This window comes from Gymnoscopelus braueri (genome assembly GCF_963280865.1).
Source record: "Gymnoscopelus braueri genome assembly, chromosome: 14".
In the NCBI taxonomy this organism is placed as follows: Eukaryota; Metazoa; Chordata; class Actinopteri; order Myctophiformes; family Myctophidae; genus Gymnoscopelus; species Gymnoscopelus braueri.
Genome location: NC_137619.1, coordinates 36,275,999 through 36,293,600, shown reverse-complemented (window position 1 = coordinate 36,293,600; position 17,602 = coordinate 36,275,999). Strand labels below are relative to the sequence as shown.

Below are 17,602 nucleotides of genomic sequence, written 5' to 3'. Positions count from 1 at the left end.
AAACTATGATGAGCTCAAGAAAAATAGATAAATGAAATTGGCAGCTAGTTGTAAACCACCGGGTGGCAACCATTAGACTAGTTGGGTTGCTTTTTTTAAATATATTAAAGGGGAAGGAGGGATTGTGAATTCCCTTCTCCAGATTTGAGTCAGGACTAGAATCAAGGGGTGCAATCCCTCTCTCCCCATCTCTTATCACAGCAAGGAAAACTAGATTAACAAGTTTTGTACCCCGCTTCTCCTCCAGTCCCTTCTCTCCCACCACCCCTCCCCGTGGCAGTGGTCACCCTCTCTCCGTTGCTTACCTTCAGGTTCCAGAGTGGCCTCTTCCTCCTTGGCGGCGGTCAGGGGCGGCCGGGCCGCACTGACGGCCAACAGGGACAGCAGAACGGCGGCCAGCAGCCAGGCCCAAGAGGCCATGCCCTTAGTGGGAGCCAGCAGCAGGGCTCTCCATGCCCCCCTCCTTCGCCTCCCCCTGGACACTGATCCCATCTGAGGGGCACCGCCCAACCATCAACTGCAGCCTGTTCGGCCTTTCACTCACTGGAATTCACCCAATCACCTGGGCTGGAGGACAGTAAGGGAGCCCAAAGAGGAGAGGAGAGGAAAGGGACGGTCATTGGTGGCGGTCGTGAAATTCCCGATGATGGAGGAGGCGAGAGGAGGCATGAATGGGGGAGAGAGAGGCAGAGAAACGCGAAGATAAGATCAGTGAAATGCAATTATAAAACTATTTCATAGGACACTCCAGCACAGACTTGTACTTTCATTTATTCTACATGGCAATGAAATACAAAGAGGAGAGACAGAATGGGAGAGAAAGCATGGCCATGTTTCAAAATGCTGTCAAACAAGCCATGCCACAGACATACCGAAGCTGTGATGCACTGACAGTGAACACACACTGACTACCACACTACGCTTTTACGGTCATTTCTGCCCTGTATTGTCAGATTTGCAGCAGACACATTAGCAGGCGCCGTCTGTCTGAAGCAATCTAGTGTTGTAGATAATCCGTTTATTTAAATTTCATGTTACACGTTGTTTTGATGTTAAGTCTGGTAATGCCGACATGACGTTATTTATTTTAGGTCCTTGTAATCAGTAATTACAACATAATAAAGGCATGAGTGCCAAAATATGAACACAGACTTGATAGTGTACAGTGTCAGTGGTCAACATAATTTTCTCTGGAATATGGGACATGAAGTGTATAATAAAATACAAAATCTTAATAATAGGCCTAATAAAATCTCAAAACACAATTTACAATCTCTAACACAGGGGGTCCGGGACCCCTAGGGGGTCCTCAAAGTTACTACAGGGGGGCCAACAAATATTTGGGGATAGGGACTTTTTTTTACACTAACCCTCGCATCCCTATTCTGAGGGGAACAGTAGCCAAAAATAGCAGATCTACAAGCGTGAGGCGTTGTGAGCTTGTAGATCTGCTATTTTCGGCAAAGAAGTTTGGTGTAGAGGGAAAAAAGAGCAGGCTAAGTACAGAGTACTAAGTAGGCTACAGAGCCAACGGTCAAGTATTGAGGGTTTAAATGGTTAATATAAATGTAGTGTGGGGGGGTCCCTGCTTCATCTCTCTCAGCTAGGGGGTCCTTGGGCTGAAAAACGTTGAAAACCCCCTGTCTAACACCCCTAACACAATTGTCGCGTATTACATGCAGTGCTCAGGGGACATTAGCTCGGCGCGTCACACAGACAGATGCGCCAAAAACCTGTTGCAGCATCATCCCATCTGTGTCAAAGACAAATCGTCACCATAGAGACTGCAGGAGTCGTCACCAACACTTAATTGCATTTCCAATCTCTAAGTGACTTGATTGTGAGACAAAGGGAAAGCCTTAATTCAAACGTCCTAAAATCGGGACACAAAGATCTATTGGCGCGACATCTGCGCGGTGCAATCCGATTGCACTAGACTCTGGTCTCTGGAGGGCTGCTGCAGCCTCCAGGGAGACGGCGGAGGTTTTTGCACTACGACCCCGAGAGTCACGCTTCCCTGCGCTCCCTCCCTCTGTTCCAGCTGGAAGTATTGATCGGTTTATACTCGGACAGACGCATGTCATTTGCCTTGTTGTAGCGAGAGATACACGTCCGGCGTGTGGTTGATCTCTAATCTAATGGGCCTCCTGAGGATCAGAGGTGCTCTAGTTCCGACTCAATGACAGCGAGGAAGCGACGGGACCAGTGTGGTCATCAATAATGTCCGTACAACAAGGACTTAATGTGTCCGTGGCAAATGTTAAGATTTTGTTTTTGCATAACATTATAATATTCTTATTGTGATCATAAGACTCAATTTCTGACTGTCAGTCTCTAGGTTTTCTTCAGAATATGTATGACACTGATTTACTATGAGTCTATGACACTATAATATGGCACTATTAGGAGTCCACTGGTACAGACTTTTTTAAGACTTTTCAAGGACCCCCATAATAACTCCGAAGGGTCCCCTTGACCACTGTACTATACAGTATATTTAGGGCTAGCTCTTTATATGTTTCTGGTAATATTATTGTTCACTCATTTGTATGTCCGTGGCAAAAAAATCATAATTTTAATAAAAAATGTCCACCACAAGCCAGCATGGTGATTGACCCCTGGGCTGGACGGGACGCGTCGAAGGATCCATGCGTAACTGAACAGATATATTATGGTCATTTAGGTCATTTATATGGCCATTTAGGGGACCGATTTCTTCATCATGACCTATGCATGCATGTATTGTAACACATCCACACAACCGACCGTAATCTAATGACAAAACACCGCGATCAGAGTCAACAGACTAGAGACATCAAATTCAGACAAAAATCTCTATCCGTCTAAAAGACCAGTGGTTCTCAAAGTGGGGTCCTGGGCCCCGGGGGGGGGGGGGGGTTCCAGGGGGTCCCCAGCAAAAGTAGTTATCAGATAGCATTACAATCATTTTAACCACTTTATCCATTTATATGTTGGCTATTGAAAAATAGCAGATCTACAGGCTCACACTTGTAGATCTGCTATTTTTGAGAAAAAAAAGACAGAAATATCTAAAAATGTTTGGAAAATACTGACACAAACCCTTTTCAGATGGGGGTCCATGGCCAAATTACATATCAATTTGGGGGTCTTTGGCATGAAAACGTTTGAGAGCCACTGTAACAGGCTATATGCTCTGAAAGCACCATAGTCTTTTAAATGTTGCTGTCAGCATGACATTCGGACACATGAGGGCTGTCGCTTCTATACATTTACTATAGCCTCTATTTAAACCATGGGCTCTGAATGACATTTCTTGGCACTGATTGAATCCCTATTGAAATTCAAATCAGTTGGTCTTTTTTTTCCTACAATAGGGGCTCATTTAGAGCAGATCAGTGATTTAGGGCTCCAGCACCAAGTAGTGAAAAAACAACTGCGGTCACGGGATAATTGGCACCATAAATGCAATGTAGAAAATTAAAGCAAAGTAATAAATAACCAAGACACTTGTTTAATGGCGCTAAAACGCATGATGTAAGCAGCTGTTAAATGTTCACATTTTTAAACAACAAATACCTAAAAGGTTTGGTTTGGTACGTATGACCGGTTTTAGTGGCACTTATCCGTGTTTTTAAATACAGTTCTAAATAGAAGGACAGTTTAGGATCATAGAAACCACAACAGCAGTCTTTAAAAAACTTCAAACATTGGGACGGATCTATTTTTCCACCAAACTAGCCTAAAAATGTATTAGTCAAAGTTCCATGACAACTTCTACATTAAATGGTGTCATTGGAGTTTTAGAAAAGGCATAGATTATTCTACTCGTAAGTACACAGCACCATAACATTTTTGTTTTGTTTTAACTTAAACAAAACAAAAGAAAGGAAAGAAAGAAAAAAAAGAAACAAACAAAGCGAAAAACGTTATAAACTATTCCCACATATGTCAGACAGCCAAAGTCTGATGATATTGATTTATGGTGTTATTTTTATGTTATGTTGATGAATTGAATACATAGGACCTCGATGGAAACAAGTCCACTAGGACTTTTTTGTGTGTAAATCCTTTTAGACCAAGTGCTGTTTGCATTTCTGTCTAATAAAGTATTCAATCAATCAATCAGTCTTCACAATAAAGAAACTTTTTCAACTGATTTCTCTTCTGGACAGAAACAACTTACCAGGGAGGACTGGTAAATCTTGCAGATCTCTAGTGTGTTCTCATGCACAGATCAGGGAGGCGATCAGTGCATGGGCCGAAATACAGGGGAGGAATGTCTAGTACAACTCCCGACGGAGCCGATTCTCCACACACTGCAGCAAAAAAATGCTGCTTTTTTTTAAAACTCTCTATTCCACAAACCAGCTCAGATCAACTCAGATCAGAGAAACAGAGAAAGTATATTCCAAACCCCAGTAAGTCCAGTGCATAAAAAAAGAAATCCGACTTTGCTTTGCTTTCGTATCCTGCGAAGAAATGACTTGTGGGGAAAAAATATAGTCCCCGAAACTTTCCTCCCGATCACCAAGTTTCTTCTAGAGGCAAAAACATGTCAGTGTGTTCTAGTTGTTCCTCCAGCAGCAGCACTGATCTCCACTAAATGGAGGCAGAACGAAGGTAGAAGAGGACAGATGATCTTATACAAAAACATAGAATCCATCAATGTATGGTCCCTTGCGAAAGAGCGTCTTTTCCCCCCCGACAATCCTGGTACTGTTCTGTTCTTCTCAGACGCTTTGTCAGGTTTACTATTTTTTTCTTCTCCTTACGTCGGAGCACACACTCCACCACGGCCCCCTCCTCCCTCCATCCAGTGGGTGTCACTCCCCCCTGAAATACGAGCCAGTGTTGCCATGTCCACTTTTTATAAGCGACTTTGGGCTTATTTTTCTGAAAAGTTGCTTGAAAATATCAGTAGTTGCGGGGTTGTGTTTTTTGTTTTGTTTTTCTTCTGAAGTGTAGTTGCTTATTTTGGGCTTGTTTCCTTATGTTCTTTAAATCAGTGGTTCTCAAACATTTTCATGCCCAAATTAATATGAATTTTTCCGCAGACCCCCATCTGAAAATATTTCATGCCAGGGACCCCCATACAAGATTTGTGTTGTTAAAATGTTTAAAAATATTCCAATTTTTTCTTCTAGATTTTATGGAAAATAGCAGATCTACAAGCTCACAATCGTGACACGTTGTGAGCTTGTAGATCGGCTATTTTCAAATAGTCTAAAGGGCTCCTGTCCAACAGTACATGGATGTTTTGTACTTCCATGTACTGTTGTTCTCATGTCTTACTAAATAAAGTACAGTACATACATACATAAATCAATCAAAGTTGCTTCTTTTGGGCTTGTTTTCATAGACCTAGTTGCTTGTTTCACTTGCAAAACCTGGCAACGCTTAATACGAGCCGCTTCCTGGCCGCAGTGTTTTTTGGCTCTGCGTCTCTCCACCAATCACATGAGAGAGTATTAGAGGTCCCATGGTCCAAAAAGGATGGCCACGTTGTGATTGGGTAGCCGGTTGACAGGCAATCTCTGAAGTGAGAATATCTTTTATTATTATTATGGTGATCTGCACTGTTGCCTGTTTGTTTTTACATACACGAGCTTTTCTGTCTGAGATATTATTTGAAGACGTCACTTCTGTTGTAGTACACTAAATCCAAACCATTGTTTAAGCTACCACCACATTAATAACGGAGCCAATCACTGCACGGCCGTCCGTCCGGGCTATGGGATCCAGCCTCCAACTAGTGGCCTCAACTTTGCTGACTACAAATTCAGTTCTGAAATCTCTTCAACCCGCAGAAACAACGCCGCTCTGTGGTCAACGTGTAACATCTGTGCAAAGACATGCGTATAACATTGTAACATACAGGCTGAGGCTAATACAGTGGTTCTCAACCTTGTCAGGCGGTGCCCCCCCCCCCCCCCAAATAATCATATTTGAACTGGGGACCCCCTATTTTGCTTGACTTCGTTCCACAGATAAATATTGTGAAAATAGCAGATCTACTACAGCAAGCTCACAACTTGTGAGCTTGTTCAGGTCTTTATCTTTTCTTGAGGTATTAAAAAGGTCTTAAAAGTCCTTAAATTGTCACTCCACTATCATCTGAGGAACCCCTCAGATGGGGGGGGGGGGGGGGCTAATACTATGCAGCTACATGTTCTTATTTCAACAAATCTGTCCACATTCAACATTCACAACAGTCATCGACTACTAGAAAAACAACACCTACAACAAACAAAGGAGAGTTTATGCAGGAGAAATGGAGGGCTCCTATAACTTAACTAGCCAGTTAACAGCTCGAGCTCTCTCTCCCACATTGGTCCAGTCTCTCAGGGGTTCTGAAAGAAAAGGGAGACAGATGGGAGGGTGGGAGAATCTAATCTCCCTCTTCTAAGTTCTTATTTTGAATCCCCTATTTAATCAAGGAAGGAAAACTTTTCCATTCATTTTGAATAAATGGACTAATAGAGCTCCCTATTCTAAGGCAGAGCGCCCTGCCTTAGAAAAGGGAGCTCTATTAGGCCATCACAGTTTTGCTTGTGAATGGAGAGTTTTATGTCTGTTTTCTGTTCCCTCTTTTTTTCCTTGTCCTCTCCATCTCTGTCAGCCTCAGTAAAGCCATCAGCACAGAAGTGCTGGAGGGTGACAGCTCGGGTTGAAAAAAGAGGGGAGCGAGAGGTAACGAAGGAGAGTTTGACTAACAGGAAAAAAATACCTCCTACCCCTTCTCATTTTCTCTTTCTCCATTCACACATAAGTCCATTTACGAATCCCAATTTATTTTCCGCTGTTCGAGCAGCACAGATTTGAAAGAAACCTTGTCAAATTGAAGCGCACAGCCTTTGACTGAGAATTGGGTGAACTCATTCCCCCCCGTGCAGAGGTATACATCAACCTGTCATTGTCCTTTCTCATCTCCACCTCTCCACAGTCGTCCCATCTTTGTCCTTTCTTCCATTCTGTCTCTAATCCCCCTCCCCATGCTCTCCACCACCAGTCAACATGTTAGAAATGAACCAGGCAATGATGTGAGAGGAAAATAAAAGTGACGTGCTAATATATTGTCATCAGCATCTTAAGATGAACATATCGATTCTGTCACTGTTGATAGAAATCACCAGGAGGGCGTCTCAGCAGAATGGTTTTCACTGAAAACTGTTTCTTATAGGCTTACTTTTTATGTTGAGCATATATAAGCTGATGTAAAGCGGCTGCTCCAATTCAGGCTATTTGTCAATTATTATGTTCAATATTGTTTAAAACAGGGTTTGTCTGTGTCTCTGTCCCTATATCTCTGTCCCCACAAATGTAGACCAATCACAGCTCAGCTCGTGCTGCTAATGAATGTAGCACACAAAGCTCATGTTCACTTAGCACATCACTGTAGACCTGTAAACAGATGAAGGGAAGTAATTCTCTCACCACAGTAATCCAGAAAACTTTTTCTTCCAATTTACATTTTAATATAGCTAATATGTAGGGGGATGTCACACACACACACACACACACACACACACACACACACACACACACACACACACACACACACACACACACACACACACACACACACACACACACACACACACACACACACACACACACACACACACTAAAGTAGGGAGCAGTTGTTCTAGGTACCATTGTATAACATACTGATATTACATTACATTATTACATTACATTACAGTCATTTAGCAGACGCTTTTATCCAAAGTGATAATAACATAATGATTGGTTACAAGTTGTATTCATTCAGATAAGTCTCAGATTGCTTTGTTTTTTTCTGAAAAGCCTTTTCAATTGCACAATTATTATACTCTGTCTTGTTTTTAGAATATAATGTTTTTATTTTGTAATGTAGGCCTACTTGTAACTACATTTTTGGTATGAAACATTATATTTACGGCTTGCAATTATTATTATTAGTAGTAGTAGAAGTAGTAGCAGCAGCATTAGTAGTACTGAGAGGCTAGTATTATTTGATGTTTGAAGCTTTGGGCATTATATGAGCTAAGCCACTCACCAGTCATTAAGCCTGCCTCCTGCTGATATGCTAATCTGAGATGCTATTGGAGTGAGCTAATCAACACTGGCCTTTGGTTCTCTTTGTCTGGGACTGGCTAATTGGTTCACATTAAACCCTCCTGTCTGTCCCCACTTGTTGAGCCTCACCACTTTAAACCGGTTGGGATAGCATTTCATCTGATGTTCAGTGATTTATACCAGCTCTTCCCTTCCACTGGAATTTAGTAGTTGGTTGTGGTGTAAAAAGTTCAGGGTCATATCCCAAGTTTAGGACGTGAGCCTTAGGAGTCCCTGCACACAGCTAACACAGTACATCTGCTATAATCCCAACAGTATATTAGTAACAACATAATAATAACGTAAAGCCAGATTTATGCTTTGTTGTGCGACAGTGTCACACAGCAATAGCAGATCTACAAGCTTACAACACGTTGCATCCAAAAAGCACTGTGAGCTTGTAGATGCAGGCAAGCAACATCGTTGTACGATTATGTATAAATTGGGCTTAAGGAGTGGTTGCCGTGTAAAAGCCACTATTGGAGACAGTCAATCAGCTAGTATACAGTGTTTTTTTTGTTATTTCTTTTTACTGTGGTGGCACATAGACAATCCACTCCCTCACAGTGAGCTGGGCCAGAGCGGCAAAGCTCCTCCCTTTGTCTCAGTGAAAGCTGTGAAGTTCCAAAAGAGATATTCCCTGTCAAAAGAGTATCCCTGAGTAACAAAACAGTCTTGTTCTCTCTAGTCTAGTCTATGGGATCTCATCTTTCTTCTTCGAGGGTGGTGTGGTTAATAGTGAATGGCAGTGATGTGTTATTATATAGAAATCCCTGAGAAACCTCTTTTTTCTCTCTTGATGTATATATTTGACAATATAATTATAACATCAAAACAAAAGTAAGGTGACTCATATCCTACATTAAATCTGAAACAAGTGTGTGTGTGTGTGTGTGTGTGTGTGTGTGTGTGTGTGTGTGTGTGTGTGTGTGTGTGTGTGTGTGTGTGTGTGTGTGTGTGTGCGTGCGTGCGTGCGTGCGTGCGTGCGTGCGTGCGTGCGTGCGTGCGTGCGTGCGTGCGTGCGTGCGTGCGTGCGTGCGTGCGTGCGTGCGTGAGTAAGGTAGAAGTGTGGGGGAACATGGAGAGAGGAATAAGAATCAGATGCATGCCTCAGGGTTTAATTTGAACCATAAATAGCTACTCTACAACTCTGGGATGACCCCCCCCAAAAAAAGGTTAGAGGAAGGTGTGTAGCCAGATGTTCTTTCAGGGGGGGACATACATGCTGTGTTGTGCATATGAGACGTGAAGGAAAAATCACTGGCCAACTGTCAGATTATTCTGAAGAAAACTCAAGGTTCACAAGGTTGCACTGACAAAAGCAGAAGCTGCAATGGACTTTCTTTTTTTGATTGATTGATTAAATATTTTATTAGTCAGAAATGTAAACAGCACGTGGTACAGTACAATCAGACATTAAGGACAACACAAAAAAATCCTGGGGACTTGTTTCCATTGTGGTCCTGTGTATTCAATTCATCAACATAGCATAACAAACTAGAAAAAGTGCTCCTCGGAGCACAGGTCTCCGCCAGGTCAGGTAGGCTATTGTGGCCTCCTGGTGGCGCTATAATAGGCCAACGTGAAAAGGGTGCCATGTCTTCTTAGGCCTTGCACGACAATCGGACACTGACTGCATTCATGATTTGAGGCATTTTGTTAAAAACTTTTGTTTCGCTAAATTAGACCTGTTGGTGGCGCTATAACAGGCCAATGTTAAAAGGGTGGCATTTGTTCCTCAACATAGTGTGAATGTGCGTGCAAAGTTTGAGCGCAATTGGACGCTGCGTTCATGATTTGCGGAATGTTGTTCAAAACAAGCCAATAATGCAAACTTTAGATGTCAATCTTAGCCAATCAGTATGGAATATGAAAAATCAAACACATCCGTCATGATCACATGACTATAGAGATCATGTGTACCGATTTGCGTGAAATTTGGATAAAATTGGAAGGAGTAGTATAAAATAATGTGTTTTACATAAGTCGGCCTCCTGGTGGCGCTATAAAAGGCAGATGTGAAAAATGCAGGGCAAAGGTTTTTCCTTGACCTCTAGGGAGTGTGCATACAAAGTTTTACACGGATCGGTGCAGTTATAGGTAAAAACACGAATCGGCCTATTATAGCGCCACCATGAGGCTGATTTGACAAAATTCAAATGGTAGTTCTTCCTCTGCCTAATGGGACTGTGCGTGCAAAATTTCACGGAAATTGCATGCTGTGTTCATTATTTGAGGCATTTTGTTCAAAATGGAGCACTCCTGCAAACTTTGGAAGACATTTTTAGCCAATCAGGATGGAATATGAGAAATCTGAAAGACCCGTTTCGTTTAATGACTATAGAGATACTTTGTACCGATTTGCGTGACTTTTGGACAAAATCTGTAGGAGTACTGTCAAAAAAATTGTTTTGCACAAATCGGCCTCCTGGTGGCGCTATAAAAGGCCCATGAGAAGAATTCGGGGCAAAGGTTCTGAATTGGCATCCAGGGAATGTGTGTGCACAGTTTCGCGGCGATCAAGACAACGGTGCCAGAGATTAGCTGGTCACAGACGGACGGACGGACACACGGACACACGGACACACGGACACACGGACACAAGGACACACGGACGGACGGACGGGGTGTAAAACATACTCTCTCGCCATGCCTTTCGGCCTGGCGGAGACAATTAACACAATAATACATGTAATCAACAAATACAAACACTGTACAAAAGGAGAAAAATCTCCTGGTAGATGTTTTTTCAGGCCAATTTAGAAAGAAACCAGTGATACACATCCTTTAATCATTAAAGTTTAATGAGTGGTGTCAGGGCATTCCACATTTTGAGTTGTAGAATTTTCAATATAAATACAGTGTACAGGGAGATGCAAAAGATCATATCCCTCTAGTTACCCCAGAAATGGCATCTGCTGACGTGAGCCATTTAGCTATTTACCCCAATCAATAATAAAGCACTGTCCAGATTAGAGAAGCCACCCTGGTTTGAACTACTGACTGCCAAAGGCTCTAGAGCTGCATAGATTTGTGAACAGGCAAAGAAAGCACCAAAGTGTACCCCTTTCATACTTGGTTGCGTGCCATGACGCGCATAAGCAATAGCAGATCTACAAGCTCACAACGCGCCGCTTTGCGACTTGTTGTGAGCTTGAAGATCTGCTATTTTCAGGGCGCGACAGACACCCGCGCCAACAAGTATAACTCAGGCTTACCTCCTCAGTGTCACTAATATGCCTTAATAACCCCCTTCCCGACAGTCAGGCCTTTGCTGACCTCTCCTCCCCCTCAGCAGGTAACAGAGAGCAGGGATAGAAGGAGAGTATTATAGGAGGAGGGGGGTGTCAACCACCCAGATTCCACACGTGTTTCCATCCCAGTGCTGCAGAGTGTTTGGAATAGCTGGGATGCCTCGTAGCCTACAGGTTGAACTTGCACTGGGAACTGCAAGAGAGGGAGATATTGGATTTTTCCATGGGTTTGACTGGGAGTTCGATTTTCTTTTCCTTTTGTCCACCCCAGCGGGAATCCGCAGTGTTTCAGCGGTAGCAAAAACAAACACGGGGAGTACGCCAGTGTGACGGCTGGTCAAAAAGTCTGCTTTCCCTCCCCCCTGACTGGCACCATCATCCCCAATAAAAATTACACAGGCCTTTTTCCAGAGAGAGACAGAGTTGATAAGTGAAATTGATGCCTTTATGTCTCTGTGTAAAATAAAGAATGAACAGAGCTTTTTACACAGTTTTTTCCTGGCATCTCAACAGGGACAGTAGGCAGTGATCTCTCTCTCTCTCTCTCTCTCGCTCTCGCTCTCGCTCTCGCTCTCTCTCTCGCTCTCTCTCTCTCTCTCTCTCTCTCTCTCTCTCTTGCCCACACTTTCTATCTCCCCCTTTCTCTTTCATTTATTTTAATTTTCCACCCTTAAACAACATGTGCATGAAAATAAACAAACAAACACACGCACATGCACACACACACACACACACACACACACACACACACACACACACACACACACACACACACACACACACACACACACACACACACACACACACACACACACACACACACACACACACACACACACACACACACACACACACACACACACACACACACACACACACACACACCCTCCCTTACAAATGATGCACAGTTCATTAGGTTCCAAGAACAGGTCACTTCACTCATTCAGAGACAGTATGATGACTCATACATTGCAAGTCAGAACGTCAGCCTGTGACCGTGTTAAAGTGTGACATTCTGTTTAACAAACTGGCAGCCCTTTCAGGAGTTAACTGTGACGGCTCAATATTCCCTGTTTGTACTTAAATAAACTCTGCACGTCATAGTTATGATTTGTAAGGCTTGCATCATTGTCTCATTAGCAAACACTGACTCTGGGCTCCATGCTATTAGCAGTATAGTACTGAGAGTGTCCAGGTCCTGTTACACATTACTGCTGACTGTAGCAGTCCCTGCACTTGTTCAGTCTGGGAATGCAGGATGCAGGGTTAAACATTACTTATTATAGCCCCAAACTCTTCCCTCACCCCAATAGCAGACTCAAAACATGTGATATTTGTCATATACTGCATATACTGGCTAGTGGTTAGCACTGTTGCCTCACAGGAAAAAGGCCCATGGCTCAAATCTGACTGGGGCCTTTCTGAGTGGAGTTTGCATGTTCTCCCTCCGTGTTGATGTGCATTTTCTCATTGTGCTCTCTGCTCTGGTTTTCTCCCACACCAAAAGACATGCACGATAGGGACATAACTGCCAGTGTTGTTGAAGTGGAACTGGTCACTGGACACTGCTCAGTGGCTGCCTACTACTCCTAATAATTAGAAAAATTTAAATGCAAGTGCATTTTAAGTACTTACTGCTCTTACTAACAGAACTGACAGCTGAAGATATTTTAAAAGACAGAAATACATTTGTCGGTAAGAATCAGAACGTACACCCAAAAAAGGTGCAGGTTGATGGTCAGATCAATATGGGTACACAAATGAAGCTGGCACACTTGATCTCTTCCAATATTTAGAGAGTAAGTATGCACGCTATGCAGTGGTGCAGTCTTCATTTTTGTATCCCATCTTTGAAGACCAGCCCAAGGATGAACTTGGTTTCCACGCGATAGGTTCAGCAAGACTTCCCTCTGCCTTTTGGAAGCAGCTGGTCCCTATTGTGGGTCTGAAAATGAAGTGCAGTTGGAAGCTGCACACAATCTGTTTTCATGACTGATCTTTACAAAATAATATTTTTTTCTGCACTCAGCAATAAAATCTGGACTACAGCAGTACAGCAGGGACTACCATTGGGCTCACCTCACAGAGCGCCTGCATACATTCCTGGCATACACACAGCGTTCATTGTGTTTACAAAGTGGGGGAGGCCCAGCGGATAAATCACAAGGTCAGTGAATGGGCCGTCTGACCCCTGACCCCAAGGCCAAGGCAAGACTCTGCTCTATGTTCTGATGTCATCAGCAAGTCATTAATGTCAGGGTCCTCAACACCTCTACCCCAACCCACCCTGAACCCTCTCTATTGAGGCCTCATTGGGCGAGCCCCCATGGCCACAGTGCCTAAATCATTCCATCAGTGGCCAACAGTTAATAGACTTGACCTTGGCATGCTTTGTTTTCCATCCCCAACTCCCACAATTAACTATATTTATTGTTTCTGTGTGTCCTAACTCACTGCGCAGTAAAAATCCTCAGTGTTAATTTAACTCAGAGAGTGTGCAAATCATTTGGACACCCTTGGAGTTACAAATGGATAAAGTAAAACGGAGGATTCTACTGCGTATTTATTGTTTCTGTGTGTCCCAACTCACTGCTCTGTCAATTGGCAGGAGAACAAGAAACACAAGAAACAAACTCCTCCGTAACTGTGTTATGTCTACTCAACTAGATTTTAGATCTTTCAAGTCATAGTTATGAGTCAAATCCCCTTTTGTACGATCTACGACATACAACCGTTAACTTTAAGCTGCACTACTTTCTCGGACTTTACACAGTACACCCTTTGAAAAAGGAATAATATACATTGGTCATTGTAGCACATGGGTGGGTTTTCCAGAGGGCCATACTGACTCCGATAAAGTGAGAAAAGGGCTGAAACACAGTGCTTTCTTTTTTTCAAAACAGCTGTATGTGTCACTCTGGTGTACTCTGAAGTTACATTGAAAAGATTCCTTACATAAAACAATCCACCTCAATGCATTATTAACTTTTAAATTGGCCGAAAAATATCTTGCCACTTGTCTTACATGCACCGCTTCACAGGTCACTGGTGAGGTGAGACATATTAAATATGGACTCATGGCAGAGTGTTTAACAATGAACATTTGATATTAACCATACAGTACAGTATGTACAGTTACCTGCATCAGTGGGACGCAGGTATGGACTGAAATTGTAAATATTACTTGCCAATATCTGGAATTGAGTTCAATAAATGTTCCTCAAAATCTGCTGCCTTTTATAATTTATGTTTTTTGGGGGGTTGTTTTGTTTTACTTTGAGGAAGTAAAGATGGTCTAGGGGCCGGGACTGGCCCTTGGGCCGTATGTTGCCCATGTGTGTGGCACTAATGAAGGATATAGGCACGCATGGTGCATGATGGGTATTTGCTTGTTACACAGTTAAATCCAGTGTCAATTTAACTATGGGAGAGTAAAAACGGACCCTGGATCCGTACGGGTCAATTTTTACACTCTGAGAGTTAAATGATCGTTCCGATTTTCACAGTGTAGATGTTTAACTAGGAGATGTTTGGATAAGTGTGAACAATGCTCCATGGAGAAGCTTGGTTGCCCCTCTGTGTGACTGACACAGTGTTAAAAATGAGACTGCGGCATTGAGGCAAAGCATATGTTTTCTTAAGGGACGATGAGGTGAGCCTGGGTTAACCATTTTGACCGTGAACGCGAATTTGAGGCCTAATTTGAGCTGAGCTGTCTCCAGAGAAGCAACCTACTCACCAGGGCCCTGACCCTTGACCCTTCTAGCTGCTTCTGCACTACATCGAGAGAAAAATAAAGCGAGAGCAAAATAAAGAGAGAGAAATTCCCCTCACTGGTGCTAAACTGTAGCATCTCTCACAAGATAGTAATAACCCTCCCCTCCCCAGTGACTTTACCACAGCTCTGCAAATACGAGTCCAAAATGTTCATCGGACTGCCTCCATGTTTGTTTTGATTTCTGGGCAGGTGTGGGTATGCTTACAGTGCCATACAGTGTATATGGCCTCCAGCTTTGACTCTGCTCAGTGCGAGAGTGTCTGTTTAGCGGGTTGGCTGGCAAAAGGCTTCAGGTCACAGCATGCATGCCTGCAGAGCACAAACTGACAGATTTAAATTGTTGTCTACCACAGCGTTCCACATTTGCAATTCCCGATTACTCCGTTGCGCAACGTCTCATGAACAGCCCATCTGTCAATATGTAATATTTTCTATCTCCCCATTGCAGAATGGCAGCACTGCCCACACCCATGGCAAAGAAACCCTGAGAGGCAGAATAAAAACTCCTACTAGGCCCATAAAACAGCCAGTGTGGAGTCAAGTACTTATTGGGGCACCTGGATAGGATAGTGAACCGAATGCACCCCTAGACAAAAGAGCTATTGACTAATTCATTTATGTGAACGATTATGCCTTGCACTAACCCTGGACACAAGCCGGGAAAGACTTTATGATCCTTTCTCCGTGTAAACAGACATGAAAGTCTGAACATGCAATGGCTTAGGTACACTTCAGTCATCCCTGTTGAAAAACTGCACTGTGAAAATAAATGAATCAAGCTAAAGCTCCACACTGCCTCTCTCAGTGGTTAATAATCTGGGGGGCCCGTTAGCATATATTCCATCAATCATGGTCAAATCACTGGTGGAAATGTGGAACAAGGCCAATACACAGATTTTTCCGTCTGCAAAAAAACGGATTCCTAGAGAATCTTGGGATTGTAATCGTGTGGTTTGTCTCGTAGTGTGGTTAGAGCAACAGAGACAGAGAACAGTCCCACACTTGCACAACACCTAATACACACCCACCTTTACACAGTTGCACTGATTAGTACAAGAAAGAATAGAAAATAGAAAATGTGTTAAGAAAACAAACTTGGAGTACGTTTTCAGTGCAATGATTATGCAGCCCATGTCATCAAAACAAAAGCTTAAAAAGAAATCTGTACGTTGAATGTAAACACCGAGTCGTAATGGAAAACATGCACTCTCATAACAGGAAGACTTGGATTTCTACATGAGAATCCTTAAGTAAGGGATCATCAACTATCATCCCATTGTTTTCTGTAATTAAATGATGGGTAGAACTGCGCTGTGGGAAAACCTCAGCGTTTATGACTCAACCAGTGAAACAGTGAAAGTCGAGGAGGCACACCTTGTAAACGAATCCATGAGAACCGTCATGTTTCACATTCAAGGCCCCTCCCATCTCCCTGCCTCACAGTGGTTGCAGGAGATAGTCTCTCCCCTCCTCTCTGCAGTCATCCTCCGACCCCTCCCCCCTTTGCCCCAGGGTCCTGCCTCTCTCTCTCTCTCTCTCTCTCTCTCTCTCTCTCTCTCTCTCTCTCTCTCTCTCTCTCTCTCTCTCTCTCTCTCTCTCTCTCTCTCTCTCTCTCTCTCTCTCTCTCTCTCTCTCTCTGCCAGTCCCACCCATTGTGACCTGTCACTCCTCGGCTGTGTCACGGTAATTCGCGGTGACAACAAGCAACTGGCCACGCTACGCACTGGCCATGATCCTTCACACACTGAACAGAGAGAGAGAGAGAGAGGGAATGGGGGAAAGGAGGGGTGGTAAGAGACAGGGGGTATTCAGGAGGGAATAGAAAGAAAAGGAGAGAGGGCAGAGGGGAGAAAGAGTAGAGGTAAAGGCCGCCAGGGGAGGGGAGGCCATTGTTATGTATATAAACCCTGTATGTGTCTTTCTCTTAATGTAGACAGACGCTATAGTTGAATGTTTACTTCCATTTAGTGACTACTTGTCGTATCGCTGCCTCGGCACGGCTCGTGATTAATATTTGTGATATAATGCTGTGAATACTTTGCAAAGCTACAATGGGCTTGAGAATCAATATGGGCCCCCGTCAGAGTGGTGAGAGGTTGAAGAATTGGCGAGTCAGCGACCTCTGACCCTGTCAGAGTATAGAATACGGAGCGTGGGGGAGGGAGGGGGGGGGGGTGGGTAGGGGGACAGTTTAAGTTTCACACCCCTGTCTCAAATGGAAGCTCTCCCTGCTTGTTTTTATAAGAGAACGCTTTTTCCATCTCTGTGAGAGGGAAAGTATAAAAAGTTTTGCAAGCAGGAGGGGTAAAAAAAAAAAAGAGAGAATCAACGGAAAGAATATGCAGATGCGTGTGAAAAAAGAAGGAGAATGCAGGGAGAAAGAAAGCGAGAGAGAGAGACACTTATAGAGACAGACCCATGACCCCAGAATCAACTGAAAAAGACGTGGAGGCCATAAATCAAAGATGGTGTGAAAACATGGCACTTGTTT

General features: G+C 43.4%; 1 protein-coding gene across 10 annotated transcripts in view; it reads right to left on the bottom strand.

Moving 5' to 3' along the window:
* The window catches only part of fgfr2 (fibroblast growth factor receptor 2), a 61,248-nt gene extending 56,503 nt beyond the window's left edge, over positions 1 to 4,745 (bottom strand). For 3 of the 10 annotated variants that reach the window (XM_080450019.1, XM_080450025.1, XM_080450024.1), the window contains exons 1-2: positions 4,166 to 4,744; positions 306 to 567 (exon numbers count right to left, since the gene is read on the bottom strand). In XM_080450019.1, the coding sequence (XP_080306145.1) occupies positions 306 to 492 (187 nt within the window). In that variant the 5' untranslated portion in view covers positions 493 to 567; positions 4,166 to 4,744. Of the gene's footprint in view, positions 1 to 305; positions 568 to 4,165 lie in introns of all 10 variants that reach the window. The other 7 variants (XM_080450023.1, XM_080450027.1, XM_080450022.1 and 4 more) reach the window with 4 other exon arrangements.
* Positions 4,746 to 17,602: the final 12,857 nt, after the last annotated feature.